The sequence below is a fragment of the Camponotus vicinus genome, unplaced genomic scaffold (genome assembly GCF_025532165.1).
Source record: "Camponotus vicinus isolate PSW18456_S1 unplaced genomic scaffold, iyCamVici1.0 SCAF_1, whole genome shotgun sequence".
Lineage (NCBI taxonomy): Eukaryota > Metazoa > Arthropoda > Insecta > Hymenoptera > Formicidae > Camponotus > Camponotus vicinus.
In genome coordinates, this window is record NW_028141945.1 from 218,954 (window position 1) to 234,124 (window position 15,171).

Consider the following 15,171-nt stretch of genomic DNA (forward strand, 5'->3'; position numbering starts at 1 on the left):
CTATATTTCGGTTGTTGAAGCGATTTCGAGTATACGTATATGTTCTCGAAACGTACACCGTACGGACTTTCTATCAAACTAATCAACACGTTTGTCTTACCGCAGTTTGAAGGGCCGCAAACGATACCGCGTATAGTAGTCGGTAGCATGTTTCCATGCTTGCGTACTTTTTTCTCCGATATTAGTCTATCATCGAAATTTGATACTTTGATTATCCGCGCTTGTCGCACGAACCGCATGTTTTCTCTTTCGAATCAATTTTGCAAATGATCACGAGGGGGAGACCTATTTATAGAGGTGTCTCAACTCGAAACCATTCAGTATCAAAAATGTTTCTCCTTCTGTTGGATGACAGAGACATTTTCCGGCTTACCACCGAACAACTGCAGTATATCCCAAAGATTGTTTTACTGCAAAATTTTGGTGATTACGTGGAACGATTGTGGGACAAGCTTCCAGAATATATAAAGGCTGATTCGGAGGTTCGACAATATCGTTCGTGCATGCGACATTACAATCAACCGTGGCAGCGAACGCACATCGACGGTCCGCCACCGTTAATAAAAGATTGCTACGAATGTCAGCGAGAATCGTAAGAGGTAGCGGTCTCTTAAATCGTGCGATAAACGCGCTTCCCATCGAATTACATATTCCCGGTTATCAGTTTTGCGGCCCGGGAACTCGATTAGAGAAACGATTGGCTAGAGGCGATCGAGGCATCAATCCATTGGACGCCGCTTGTCGCGAGCACGACATTGCTTACTCGCGAAGCAACGACCTCGGTCAACGACACGTCGCGGATCGCATACTAGCTGCAAGAGCGCGAGAACGCATTACCGCGAGGGATTCGACTCTTGGCGAAAGAGTAGCCGCTACGACTGTTTGGGCGGCAATGAAGGCAAAGACAAAACTCGGCATGGGGATGAAAAAGCCATCGACGACAAAGAGGAGGAAAAAACGAATACTTCAGTAGCGAAACGCGGTGGTATTTTACCACTTTTACCGTTGTTGGGAGTTGTCGGTTCTTTGGCCGGCGGTGCGGCGGGAATCGCAAAGGCGGTAAACGATAGCAAGGCGGCGTAACGTCAGCTGGAAGAGTTGCAGCGTCACAATCGCGCTATGGAAGGTCGCGGACTTTATCTCGCTCCGTACAAGCGTGGACAGGGATTCTCAACAAAGTCTAAGAGAAAAAAAAAAACGTCGAAAAAACATTAAAAATGCCTACGGGTGCGACAACTAACGTGCAATTGGAACAATTGGCAAAACGTATGCACATATCTTTCTTTAGAGGTGTTTTCATGCGCAATAATTTACCGATAAGCGGTGTACGACGAAACGAGAGCGGTATCGTCAATTTGGATGACGTTGATGGTCCCGGTACTCATTGGGTAGCGTACGCAAAGAGGGGAGATCGTGTCGTATATTTCGATAGTTTTGGAAACCTTTGACCACCCAAGGAACTTGTGCGATATTTCGGACGAGTGAAAATTGAATACAATTACGCATCTTATCAAAGTTACAATCAGAGCATCTGTGGACAGTTGTGTTTAAAATTTCTTCAAACAGTCGACGATCAATTTAAAGCCTGACAATCCATCGTCACGACTCAGTATTCGTTCGACATGTCACTGACACTTACGTTGACTGGCAGAAGCAGCGTTCTCGCTGTAAGCTATTTTCCCGCTATAGATTTGACCGATGCCGATTACGAGCTTGGATTAACGGATTTTGAAACTTATCATACAATTCCGAACGTAAATTTTTCGAATAATAAATTTTACTTTGGCAACGACGACAAGGAAATTACGATTCCCGAAGGATCGTACGAATTGCACGCTATAAATGACTATCTCAAACGTGCAATTTTGCAAGATGAACACCTTTCCAAAGATGTTGAAAACGATTATGATGAGGAATATCCAATAGCGCTTCGCGCCAATCATAGCACGCTAAAGAGCGAAATCAAATGTGCCTACAGAATAAACTTTACCAAACCCGACAATGTAGGATCCTTGCTTGGATTCTCGTCGAATCGTATATTGTAACCTCGCGAGTGGTACGAATCGGACGAACCGGTTAATATTATAAACGTAAATATTATTCGTATAGAATGTAACATGACTACTGGTGCGTACAGCAATGGCATGCGCGTACACACGATACATGAATTTTCACCGAGCGTACCGCCAGGATATAAGATATTGGAAACGCCGGCACAGATCATTTATCTGCCGATCATCGTACGGAGCATTACGGATTTAACGATACGTTTTGTGGATCAAAGAGGTCGATTGCTCGATTTTCGAGGAGAGGAAATTACCGTAAGATTGCATATACGGCGGCGACAAACATAGTATGCTCGTGCTGAACGAAACGGAGCACGCGAGAGACAATACTTTTACGAGGGACAATACTATTGCGGTATCGGGTGACAATAATAAGATAGCCATTAAGAAGAAGCTGAGCGCGTTGAATCGTGAATTTTTAAAATCATTGGGATTCATCGTACGAAAAGAATGATTGATATTTTGAATATCGGAGGTGAGCCAGTCTTTGACGATCGCATCGTCAAGATTGAGACTCATACATACAATCCGTACGCTAATACGACGCTTGGATACAGCGACGAGATACGAATACCTATACAACATCAGGATTTGTACACGTTACCGTGCGAAAGCTTTCTTTACATCGAGGGAAGGTTTAATGTGCGTAAAGCGAATGATGAAATGAAGCTTGTATTGGGAAACAATTGCGTCGCATTCATGTTTGATGAGCTTCGATACGAACTCGACGGAGTAGAGATTGATCGCAACAGAAATGTTGGAATAACTTCGACGCTCAAAAATTATGTCTCTCTAACGCACCAGAAAAGTATAAACTTGAAGAACGCTGCGTGGGATTTGACGTACAATGGTGACAAAAATTATTTCAACTATTGCGTACCGCTCAACATGCTGCTGGGATTTTGCGAAGATTATAAACGCGTTATGATTAATGCTCGTCACGAATTGATTTTGATACGTTCGCGCAACGATAATAATTGTCTATTCGGACACCCATCGTCGGAAGCTGAGATTGAATTACTCAAGATACAGTGGCGTATGCCTCATGTAATATTGAACGAGATTAATAAATTGTCGATGTTGCAAATGTTGGAAAGCGGACGATACTTGAACATGAGTTTCAGATCTTGGGATCTATATGAATTTCCTCTGCTGCATAGCACGACTAAGCATTCATGGACCGTGAAAGCTGCCTCCCAGCTAGAGAAACCACGATATGTGATCTTTGCACTGCAAACTGGTAAAAAGAATTCAGTGTCACAAGATGTTACATTATTCGATGACTGCAAATTGACCAACGTTAAACTCTATTTAAACTCGGAATTTTATCCCTACGATGATTTAAATTTAGATTTTGAAAAAAATAGATTCGCCGTTCTATTCGACATGTACTCTCGTTTTCGCAAATCTTATTACGGATGCGATAACAGCACCACGCTATTAACCATTTCAAAGTTTCTACATTGCGGTCCTCTCGCGGTCATTGATTGCTCGCGACAAAACGAGTCTGTCAAAACTGCTACCGTGGACGTGAGAATAGAGTTTGAATGCAGGGAAAACATACCGGCGAATACTACCGCCTACTGTCTCATCTTGCACGATCGGGTTGTCGAATATAATCCATTGACCAATGTAGTCCGCAAAATTACATAAGTCAGCAAATATCCCCTCCATTGCATATGAAAAATATAAAAGTTGAGATGTTTGACGATCGACATCAGTCTGCGATCGGATCTTGTCATCATGGCTGTGCCAACGTTTGTGGATCTACAAGGATTTATCGTTGGCAAAAATTTTGTCGTGAAGGAAGCTGCGGTTCTGAGAAAGGGATCCATACTTTCTCATTACATTTTTACATGTCCCGAACCATGGCACATTCTCACAAAATCTGAGAGATGTCAGGTTTTATGGTTGATGAAAAATCACCATGGATTATCGTGGAATGATGGACACGTTTCATATTGGAAATCGAAACGTTTAATTACGACAGCGGTGATGGGTGCAACGGGGGAGGATGATGATGCGTCATCTCTCGTGTACGTTAAAGGGCACGAAAAACGACAATGGTTAGCTGATATACTGGACAATGATGCGAGAAACGATGTGATTATCGAAACTTTGGATGCAGACTATGAGGATGTAGCTTCTTTAAATAAGTTAGATGTTAAGAATACTGTACGTTGTGAAAATCATGTAAAAAATTGCGCTTTAGAAAATGTATTTAAGATTTATAATTGGTGGTTGAAACATCATGATAATGATTCGTCGAATCCATATTTATAATAAATTGATGATGCAATATATTTTTAATTATTCGTCTTTCTTATTCTCTCCTTTCTTTCCTCATCTCTATCTATGTACGTGTGCAGTATCGTGTTTCCGTACGTGACACAGCTGCCGCAGATATTGTATTTCGATACTATATTGTGGTATATGATAAAATATTTAAATATTTGATAATTGAATATAGTTTTCGTTCGATAGCTGTTGATTTCCGTTCGACAACCGTTCATTTCCGTTCGATAGTCGTTCGTTTCCGTTCGATGGGCGTTCATTTCCGTTCGACGGGCGTTCAATTACCGTTCAATTCCGTTCGATTACCGTTCAATTCCGTTCGATGACCGTTCATTTCCGTTCGATGACCGTTCAATTACCGTTCGACGGGCGTTCATTTCCGTTCGACAAGCGTTCGTTTCCGTTCGATGACCGTTCAATTACCGTTCGATGACTGTTCAGCGGGCGTTCGTTTCCGTTCGACGGGCGTTCGACGGGCGTTCATTTCCGTTCGACGGGCGTTCAATTACCGTTCAATTCCGTTCGATGACCGTTCATTTCCGTTCGATGACCGTTCAATTACCGTTCGACGACCGTTCGACGGGCGTTCATTTCCGTTCGACAAGCGTTCGTTTCCGTTCGATGACCGTTCGACGGTCGTTCATTTCCGTTCGATGACCGTTCGACGAGCGTTCGTTTGCGTTCGACAGTCGTTCGTTTGCGTTCGATGACCGTTCGATAGCCGTTCGACGGTCGTTCATTTCCGTTCGATGACCGTTCGACGAGCGTTCGTTTGCGTTCGACAGTCGCTCATTTCCGTTCGATGATCGTTCGACGAGCGTTTGTTTGCATTCGATGACCGTTCGACGGGCGTTTGTTTCCGTTCGACGATCGTTCGTTTCCGTTCGATGACCGTTCGATAGCCGTTCGACAGTCGTTCGTTTGCGTTCGATGACCGTTCAATAGCCGTTCGACGGTCGTTCATTTCCGTTCGATGACCGTTCGACGAGCGTTCGTTTGCGTTCGACAGTCGCTCATTTCCGTTCGATGATCGTTCGACGAGCGTTTGTTTGCATTCGATGACCGTTCGACGGGCGTTTGTTTCCGTTCGACGATCGTTCGTTTCCGTTCGATGACCGTTCGATAGCCGTTCGACGGGCGTTCGTTTGCGTTCGTTTCCGTTCGATAACCGTTCGAGCAGGGTTGACACATTATATTATAATGTTATATTATATCATGCATACTTTTGTCTTACGATGCGTTTTTGGTAAAGCGATAATGATACGTCCTTATTCTAAAGTTTCGTACCGAGACCTCGTTGTCTCCTCACAAAGTCGCGATATGATAATATTAATATTATATTATATACCACGCTGAGTTGCATGGGACCATACTTTTGTCTTACGATGCGTTTTTAACATGGTGATAATGCTACATCTCTACTATAAAACCCCATACCGAGACCTCGTTGCCTCGTCATAAGTTCTGAACCGTGTACGAGAAGAGCCGAAAAAAATAAATAAAAATGGATCGCGTAAATATATACCCTCTATGGAAGAAAAAATTATTTGACATTCTGTGCATCGTGTTCCTGAAGCTGACGTTCCTGTGGAATGTAAGTATTGAATGTATTATGATTATTTTATAAAAATTGTAAAAATTGTGTATTTTTAAATAAATATTTTTGATATAGTTCCAGGATGAAGTCCGGATACCGGGCTTCATAAACATTGAATGGAGGCAATGGGTGCGGACGGTGCGTCGGGCTAGAAGAAGCCACTTTTCATATATGTGGGGCGACACCCCGGAGAGTCGCCAGGTCGAAGATATTTTCGACCTGCGGCGGCTCTTCGGGGAAGAGCCCCACGAAGAAATAGAGGAACAATGGGACATAGAAGAAGAGGAGCAGGAGGAGGAAGAGGAAAGAGAAGAGGATGAGGAAGAGGAAAGAGAAGAGGAGGAAGAGGAGGATGGGGAAAGAGAAGAGGAAAGAGAAGAGGAGGATGGAGAAAGAGAAGAGGAGGAAGAGGGGGATGGGGAAAGAGAAGAGGAGAATGAGGAGCAGGAGGAGGAGGAAAGAGGAGTGGAGGAACACGAATGGATCGATAGATGTAAGTGTTTTTTTATAAATCTTATCGTAATATATTTCTATTAACACATCATTTTTTTTTTCTGTTCCAGAAGCGGCCTCCCCCTTAGCCCGGCGCATCGCCCCCTCCCCCTTATATATATTTTTTTATTTTATATTATATATTTTTATTATATTTTTTAAATTTTATATTTTATACTTTATATTATTATATATTAAGCGCACACATACACACACACACACACACACACACACACAAAATTGTATAGTACACGCACACATTAATTTTATATTTTAATTTAAAAAAAAAGAAATGTATTTATTTACGCGCCTCTCCTTGCGTTCCCATCCTTTGCGTCTCTCTTGCGCTAGTTGTAAGTATAGCGATATCGTTCTCTCTCGCGATATCTTCGTTCTCGCTCGCACGCGTTATCTTAGCTATTATCGTTCTCTTTCGTATGCGTTCTCTTCGCGATATTATCGTTCTCTCTCATTCATATGCTCATCGCTATCACTCACTTACCTTTGCGTCGTCCTTCTCCCACCTATGCAGCATCTTACAATGCGTCGTCCTTGTTCCACGTTGACGTCATCCTTGTCGTATGTTGATGTCGTCCTTGTCACACTTGATGCCATCCTTGTCGCACTATCCTCTTCACACACTTTACGCTATCCTTTTCAAATCAGTGCACCGTCCTTCTCACACGTGGACACATCGCGAGCCCGCCGCGGATGCCCCCTTCCCGCGCGGACCCCCTCGTCCATCGGTCGCGCCGCGGATCCCCTCTACCCGCGCGGACCCCCTCGTCCATCGCTCACGCCGTGGATCCCCCCTTCCCGCACGAATCCCCTCGTCCATCGCTCACGCCGCGGATCCCCCCTTCCCGCGCGGACCCCCTCGTCCATCGCTCGCGCCGCGGATCCCCCCCTTCCCCGCGCGGACCCCCTCGTCCACCGGTCGCACCGCGGACCTCCCCCTTACCCGCGCGTGACGTCACTCCCCGCACGTGACGTCATCATCCTCCGCACGTGATGTCATCATCCCCCCGCACGTGACGTCATCATCCCCGCGTGACGTCATCATCTCCCGCATGACGTCATCATCCCCGCACGACGTCACCCCCCCCCACGTGACATCATCCCCGTGACGTCACCCCCCCCGCCGGTTCCCCCTCGCCCCTCACCCCCCCTCGGAGCCCCTGGGTTAGAACCGGCCTAGACTCACTACTTACTATAATTATTAAATCTTGATTATTTTATTTAATGTATGTAACGTTTGTTTTAATTTTATCATTAATTTATAAAATGCTATGTGTTCTGAAAATATAAATTTAATATGATTATAAAAAGATTTGTGCGTGCATACAGTCGCGTGACACTCGAGGTCGAAAAGTAATTTTAATTCTTTTAAATATGTTGTCGTTATACAATATATTTAAGAGAATTGAAACTAATTTCCTCAATACATTGAACCTCATCCGACTGTTTGCATACATGCATTATCTCTTCTTTTTATAATACTAAATTTATATTTTCAGAACACGTCCATCCATAATTCATTATTACAAAGACTTTTTATTATTTTCTGCAGACATATTGGGCTTATACTTTAATGCTGTTTCCGAACGACTTAGAGATTAAAAGGTGGCCATCTTTCTTAACAAAATACTCTCAGTAGATTGCCATTATTGCCTTTCGAGAGTTGGCAATCGAATAGATTCAATGTTTAGCTGGATTTGAATCCAGATTCATTGGCATAGGGAGTAGACGCATAACTCTCTGCGACACGATCGCACGTATAATTTTATAAATAAAATTTAATCTTCTTGGGGACGGCGAAGTCATTTGCAAAATTGTTCAGTCACTTCAATTTTCGCCTCTTATTGATTGGTTCTTTGTTAATACTTGTTCTTCCTTGTATCTCCTCGCTTTTCCTTGCAAGCCTACTGGAGCGCCGAGCTGGTGTTTGTTGTGGTATCATACACACTTCTAAATCTGGAAGACTGCAATACAAACAATTAACATCCAGTAAATTTCAATTGCAAAATACATAAGTAAATAATTAAACCGCTTTAGTCTTTCATTGCTATATGAAATTTTAATATTTCATATAATTGAATAAACATTTGTATTTTTTGACTCTAGACAAATCCTAAAAATCTAATATTTTTATTTTTAATCACTATGTGTTAATATTGTATAGTGTGTATAGAATGTTTTAAAATTTATTTTATTATCTATTTTAAAATATCTTAATTTTAACGTGCAATGTTATTTTAATTACAATTTCTATCCTAAAAGATTCGTATCTATTATATAAAATATAGTTAAATAATTGTACAGTAATATCATGTAGTGAAATAAAGTGAAATCAAATAAGAGAAATTGTTTATAATGTGTGTGACAAGTCCAATACAATTCATATATAATTCGATATAATTCATATATAATCTCGCGTTTTATTGTAAAAAATATATTTTTTATTTTATTAACTCGATTAATTTATCATATTAATAAAAGATATAACGATCGTCACTAATTACTAATTTACTAAAATGTACATACTATAATATGGAAAGTACTATAACTATGAAGGAAATTTTTGACATATTTGTGTTACCAATAATCGAAAATATAATATAATCATGAAGTCAATTAATTTCTACATATAATATAAGAAAAATATATTATGTAATTTTTCGTTTTCCAGAATATAATATGGCAATTGTTATAAATTTTAAGAAACATTTAATCTCTCAATCTCGTTCAATTTCTCAAATTCGACCTCTCAATATTTACCTCAATTGATCGACTTCCGGTTGTTCCTTTTGTTGCGTCTTATTTGCGTTATTGCTCTTCATAGCTGGCGACTTTTCTGCGTTTAACGATGTTTCTTTCGCTTTATTGTTCTTCGTCTTTTGTGGCGTCTTTTCTCCATTTTGCACCACTTCCTTCGTGTTATCTTTCGCAGACAGCACCTTCTCCTCGCTTGACTGTGTTTCTTTCGCATTATTGTTATTCAATACAGGTGCAGTGTTCTCCTTGCGTGAACCAGCTTGGACGCGTTGCGTTAAGAGTGCTTGCGTTCTCTGCGAAGCTTGCGTCGCGTAGCTCTTGGAAGTGAGTTGCGTGGGCGGTAAGACGCCGTTGTTTTCATAGTAACGGCCCAAATTGAGAGTCACACTTTTGGAACAGTTATATGTTTTATAGATACCCACTAGATAATCGGCCAATTCAAACATGTTTGAGCGTAGTGAGATGACGATGAATTGCGCGTTCTTCGTGCGCTCTTTGATGTAGTTACCGACGATTGAGACATTTTTGAAGTCGAGCGCCGCATCAATCTCATCCATAAAGTATAGCGGCGTAGGTTTATAGTGATGAAGGGCGAAAACTAGCGCCAGTGAACTCAAGGTTTTCTCACCGCCGCTGAGATTGCTGATGCTCTTCCACGATTTCTTCGGTGGACGCACACTGAATGCGATACCCTCGCTAAATGGATCCAACGAGTCCACTAGCTCCAATTCCGCATCGCCGCCCAATGTGATCATCTGATACATTTCTTTTAATTTCATGGTAATCAGGCTAAAACCATCCTGGAATTCTTGAATTCTACGTCGCCGAGCGGTTTCATAGATATCGCGCATCTTATTGCGCATCAACGTCATTTCCTCCAAATCGGCAGCGCGACGTATGTACAATGCGTCCTTTTCCTGATAATCCGCAATGATTTGCATATTAGGTATCTGCTCGGGTAGTCTCTTCTTAACCTTTTGTAGATTCTGTGCCACCATTTTTGCATCCAATTGGTCGATCTCTTCCTCCGTCAAGTCTTTAAGCGGCTCCAAAGTCTCACAGGGAATCGTTCGTAATTTTAAATCCGCTATCTTTCGATTATATTCGGGAATTACTTGTTGAAGTTCCTTCAGTAATTTTCTGCTCTCATGTAATTTTTGATCCAAGTCGATCTTCACCGCTTTCATCTTGTCTTCGCGCGCCTGCAACTCGTTCAACTCGTCTCTTAAGGACGATAAAGCGTCATCTCGTTCTGTCAATGCCTCATTGAGCTCCTTCAATTCATCAATAATTACCTTGGCATGTTCCTCGAGTTCAGATTGCTCTTTCTGAATGTTTCTTAATCTTTCCTCGCAAGCGTGTACGTCGCTCTCCAGTGTTTCAATGTATTTCTCCGTCTTCTTGACGTTCCTTTCAGCAGTCTTGATGGCCACTTGCAGACGGCATACCTCCGCCTTGGCCTTGTCTATCGATTTAGTTAATTGCGCGATTTTCTTCTGCTGATTCCGTACCCGATTGCCAGAGATATCATCTATTTTGCTATTGATACACTCTACCTCTCTTTCTACCGAAGCGGAATTCTCTTCAACCTCGTCGAAGTGCAACTTTGCCGCGTCTAACGCTTGTTGCAGTTGAGCAACCTTCTTTGGATCCGATATCGAATTGGCGACTTTCTTTTCCTGTGCTTTAAGCTGCGCTTGCAACGATGGTTCCTGTTCTTTTAACGTCTGTACCTCGATGCTGAATTTTTGCCTGTCGATTTTCATGTCTTGCAGGGCAGTCGTTAACACATGAATTTGCTGCTCCAGTGGTTGCTGCTTTGCCCTCAGATTATTGCACTCTTCGAATATGATATCTAATTGTGACTGCAATTTCTCGACATCGGCATTCGACGGCTCGCTCCTCACCACCTTTTGGCCCATTCGACCTCGCAATACTGTACGTCCGCCGCCACTCATTGTACCAGATAATTCGATTAGCTCGCCTTTCAACGTTACCACGCGATAACGTATCCTACCATAGGCAATACGCGTCGCTTGATCCAAATCCTGCGTCACCAGAGTATCGTGTAAAGCGTAGTAGAACGCCGGCAGCACCCGTTCATCTTCTACCTTTATTAGATCGAACAATCGATGCACATTTTCTGGCGTTTGGATTTTACTGTGACACTTGGACAGGAATCGCTGTTGTTTTTCCAATGGTATAAATGTTGCGCGTCCTATATTATGTTGCCGCAGATATCTAATACATTCTTGCGCCGTGGCCAACGTATCTACAACGATGTTGTCCAGCGGACCGCATGCTGTCGATATAGCAACATCATATTTGCCGTCAATAGCACCCAAATCGCCCTATATAGAGGAAAATTTTAGTAAAAACATACTTTGAAGAGTAAGTAAAAAGATGCAATAAAGTATGATATTATATAATTAATCTTGCAATATATTATTCGCGAAATCGAAACATTTTATATCTAATTATAGTAAAAAATACACTGAATTATATCTACATTATACAATCTGAGATTTGGAAACAAATAAAATTTAAACTATATTTAATTAAAAGGCGATTTTATCTAGATAATCAATTAGATTTCATTATGTCACGAAAGGTTGGAAAGGCTTCTATGATATTTACCAGTCTCCCGAATATTCCAGGCATCCGTCCCTCTCGCTTCTCTCTCATTAATGCATCCAGGATACGGTTCCGCGATGTGCTGGCTTGCATAGCAGAGCGCTGTTCCTCGAAAGTGATTCTCAGCTTCTTTAGCTGAGCGGTTTTTTCGATTTCGCATCTTTTTGCCTCATTCAATTCATCTTGTGCCTGTTTCAAGCTACTTTCGGTTGGCGGAATTTTTCGCTCGAATAACGCCAGCTGCTTCTGTCGTTCCTTAAGAGTGCTTGTTGTTTTCTCTACAGCTTCTCGGAGATTTTCTAGCTTTTCTTTTTCAACCTTCTCCACCGATGTATAAAGCTCTAGCTCGGACTGTGCAATATCATATGCCGCTTTCGCTTGATCCACGTTTTTCCTAAGAGATATAAGTTCCTTTTCCAAATTGGATCGTTCATTCAACAACGGCTCCGTTTGTGTTCGTAGACTCGCCATCAAAGTCGTTAACGCGGTCTCTTCTTTTTCTTTATTGATCGTGTGTGTTTCAATCAACTTCTCGCATTCTTCGATATCTTTTGTATTCTTTTCCGGTACGTTCAGCAGTTCTTCCATCTTGTTTTCTTCCTATTCACCATCATACCAATTATCAAATATATAATTTAATATAAACAAAAAAATATATATAACCTTATAAAATATTTATTTGTAATTTATAAATTATAAATTCAACGTAATTTTTCATTTCAATAGAGAGAGATAATATGAAAAATTACCGTCTTGATAGATGCTGTGTTAGCTTTCCTCCGTTTATTCGTTTCGACTAGTTCGGCGTGTAACGACTCATCCTGCTTGCGTAATTTGTCGAACTTTGCCGTAGCCTCATCCTTCTGTTGCTGTAAAGTACCCCATTTCTTACTTTTCTTCTTAATAATTGTAGTCTTTTCCTCTTTCTGCTCACGAACAGTCTTCATCTCATCCATCAACGCGGTTTGTTCCTTGTCTAGAGTATCGTTTTTCGCCACATGCTCCGCAAGTTCCTTTATTGCTTCGGATCTGAAAAAAATATTTGCAACTTTCATCTAAACTGTCATAATATTCCAAAGATTTCTGATAGTAAAATATAAAGCTTTACTTTCATATTCTCACCTCTTACAATGATAAAGTTGATGTTGTAATCTGATTATTGTGTTCTCTGTCTTTAGGTATTGCACTGCTTCTTGCATAGGCTCCTCCAAACTCTCCTTTTCCTTCTGGACAACTCTGAGACGATGTAACTTCTCTACCCTACGCTCTGTTAACATTTCAACTTTGTCTGCTAACTTTGTCAGAGGTTCCTTATAACGAGATGTGCCAATAATGTCTTCCAGAAATTCCAACATTCCGATATCATTTTCATTTTCTCCCTTGGGTTTCATCATTGCAATCTGTTCTACTTCACCCTATACAAAATATTTTTTACATTTTTTACTAGTATAAAATATATAATCTATAATTAATGTTATATTAATTATAAATACATAATTAGTGAGTAGAAATTTAATAAACAAAAAGAATATGTATACGATTTTATTTTACTTGTAATATTAAAAACCGATTGTGATCCAAGTCGACTCCATGAAACCGGAGAACCTTGGCAATTTCCTTAAATTGCACTTTCTTCTTATCAAGCTCATAATATGATGAACTATCTTTAAACACAGTCCTAGATATGACAAACTCACTATTTGGGACGACTTCGTAGTCTCCTTCGAGATCCTTGAAAATAATTTAAATATGAATTAATGAAAATAATTTTATACTTTATCGATAACATTATATGTTATGTATATACTTTTACAACTTATTTCGAAACAAAATTATATCTTACTTTATCGATGATTCTCTGAAAGTGTACAGAGACAGTGCAGCTATTCAGATTCGAATGCTTGCTGGAATTGTGTATTAAGACAGAGATCTTTTTCGATCTAATCTTGCTAGCACGATAACCAAACACAAACAACATAGAATCTATTACATTACTCTTGCCGCTACCATTGGGACCAACTATTGCCGAGAAACTCTGTAGAAGAAAATTAGCTTAAACATCACATTTAATATAACCAGATATAAATACATTATATTAAAATTTACTTTGTGGAAGGGACCAATGGTAATTGTGCCAGCGTAGCTTTTGAAATTCTCATTGATGATCTTAGTAATCATAAGTCTTGGACCAGTCGTATCAGCCTCACTGAAGGCTCTCAGTGGCGGTGGGATGTATATCTCGTCATCGACTCTCAAGCCACCCTCTTCGTATTCGGCGTTTTGTTCGTCGACCTCCATGTCATCACTAGGAGTATTTATTCTCTTCTGAGAGTCACTATTCATTATGAAATAAGTTTAGCCAATAACTCTCACTTTACGATTCGAGGTTACCTTGCCAATAATATTATGAGCAAGAATCATCATATCATCAATATCCTTTCATTGGGTCGAGTTGACGTAAACTTAAACGTAGAGATATACAAACATACTGAGTATTCACATATTCACACGCGATCTTTCGCGGTAAACGACAAAAAACAGTGGTATAAGGTTATACACGATGGATATAAATATTATTATTATTATTACGCTTTATTGTATCAATAAAATTCTCATACCTAATATATCACTGTAATAATTCCGAATGAAGAGAGTATCTGTTATCAAATATACACACGCAATAAAAATTAATCACACTGTCTTTCGATATTTTCCAATCTCCGCCATTTATGTCGAGCCGAAGCGAATTCAAAATCCCGCCCGAATAACGAATTTCATCCGCATTAATAACCGGCAATAATCACGAATTGCGCGATAATTTGAAATCATTCGGAAGATCGAATTGTTGCATTTCGAGCTTTTATCGCTATAGAATTGTTACCTTTTGAAAATTTCTCGGTCCTTCCAGGGCGATATAAAATAATTCAAATATCGAGCTTAGAAAACGTTGAATGCGAATTGAACATACAAAATGGCGGTAAAATGAATATTGGATATTACGGACATAAAAGTTTGTAACAAGATAGTTTTTCTATGATATCTTTCAGAAGAACTCATGAAGAACTTCTCCATTTGACTTTTGAAAATATCGACAAATGTTACCTCATATTCTCGCTCTATTATTTCCTATTTTCGCATTTTCTTGTCTCGTATTTCCTTATTGGAGACGAAGCTTGTCTAATCTGAATTGTACTACGACTGAAGTGAACGCAATTGGACTGTCAAAGTCGTATGACTCCGTGGCGCAACGGTAGCGCGTCTGACTCCAGATCAGAAGGTTGCGTGTTCAAATCACGTCGGGGTCAGTTTCTT

General features: G+C 40.6%; 1 protein-coding gene and 1 non-coding gene across 10 annotated transcripts; one reads left to right on the top strand and one right to left on the bottom strand.

The window, feature by feature from the left end:
• Positions 1 to 7,958: 7,958 nt before the first annotated feature.
• On the bottom strand, positions 7,959 to 15,083 carry Glu (structural maintenance of chromosomes 4-like protein gluon). 9 transcript variants are annotated; one of them, XM_083091803.1, is made up of 10 exons: positions 14,741 to 14,932; positions 14,251 to 14,321; positions 13,966 to 14,194; positions 13,703 to 13,894; positions 13,411 to 13,590; positions 12,982 to 13,274; positions 12,609 to 12,888; positions 11,863 to 12,459; positions 9,229 to 11,576; positions 7,959 to 8,432 (listed from the first exon to the last, which is right to left on the bottom strand). In XM_083091803.1, the coding sequence occupies exons 3-10, from the start codon at positions 14,155 to 14,157 to the stop codon at positions 8,291 to 8,293; spliced, it is 4,224 nt and encodes a 1,407-aa protein (XP_082947929.1). In that variant the 5' UTR covers positions 14,158 to 14,194; positions 14,251 to 14,321; positions 14,741 to 14,932; the 3' UTR covers positions 7,959 to 8,290. The 9 variants fall into 9 exon arrangements, with proteins under 9 accessions (XP_082947929.1, XP_082947923.1, XP_082947913.1 ...); XM_083091797.1 differs by lacking the exon at positions 14,741 to 14,932 and adding an exon at positions 14,478 to 14,710; XM_083091787.1 differs by lacking the exons at positions 14,251 to 14,321; positions 14,741 to 14,932 and adding an exon at positions 14,962 to 15,083.
• Positions 15,084 to 15,092: 9 nt separating this feature from the next.
• On the top strand, positions 15,093 to 15,164 carry Trnaw-cca (transfer RNA tryptophan (anticodon CCA)). The gene has a single exon. It is a non-coding gene; the product is annotated as a tRNA-Trp (tRNA).
• The last annotated feature ends 7 nt before the right edge of the window (positions 15,165 to 15,171 follow it).

Bases quoted from the DNA above. Each gene is read 5' to 3' on its own strand.
- Glu (XM_083091785.1), bottom strand. From the start codon at position 14,202: ATGAATAGTGACTCTCAGAAGAGAATAAATACTCCTAGTGATGACATG. The intron at 13,895-13,965 runs GTAAATTTTAAT...TTTCTTCTACAG, and splicing joins CCATTGGTCCCTTCCACAAA to AGTTTCTCGGCAATAGTTGG. The intron at 12,460-12,608 runs GTAATTTTTCAT...GATGGTGAATAG, and splicing joins ACACAGCATCTATCAAGACG to GAAGAAAACAAGATGGAAGA.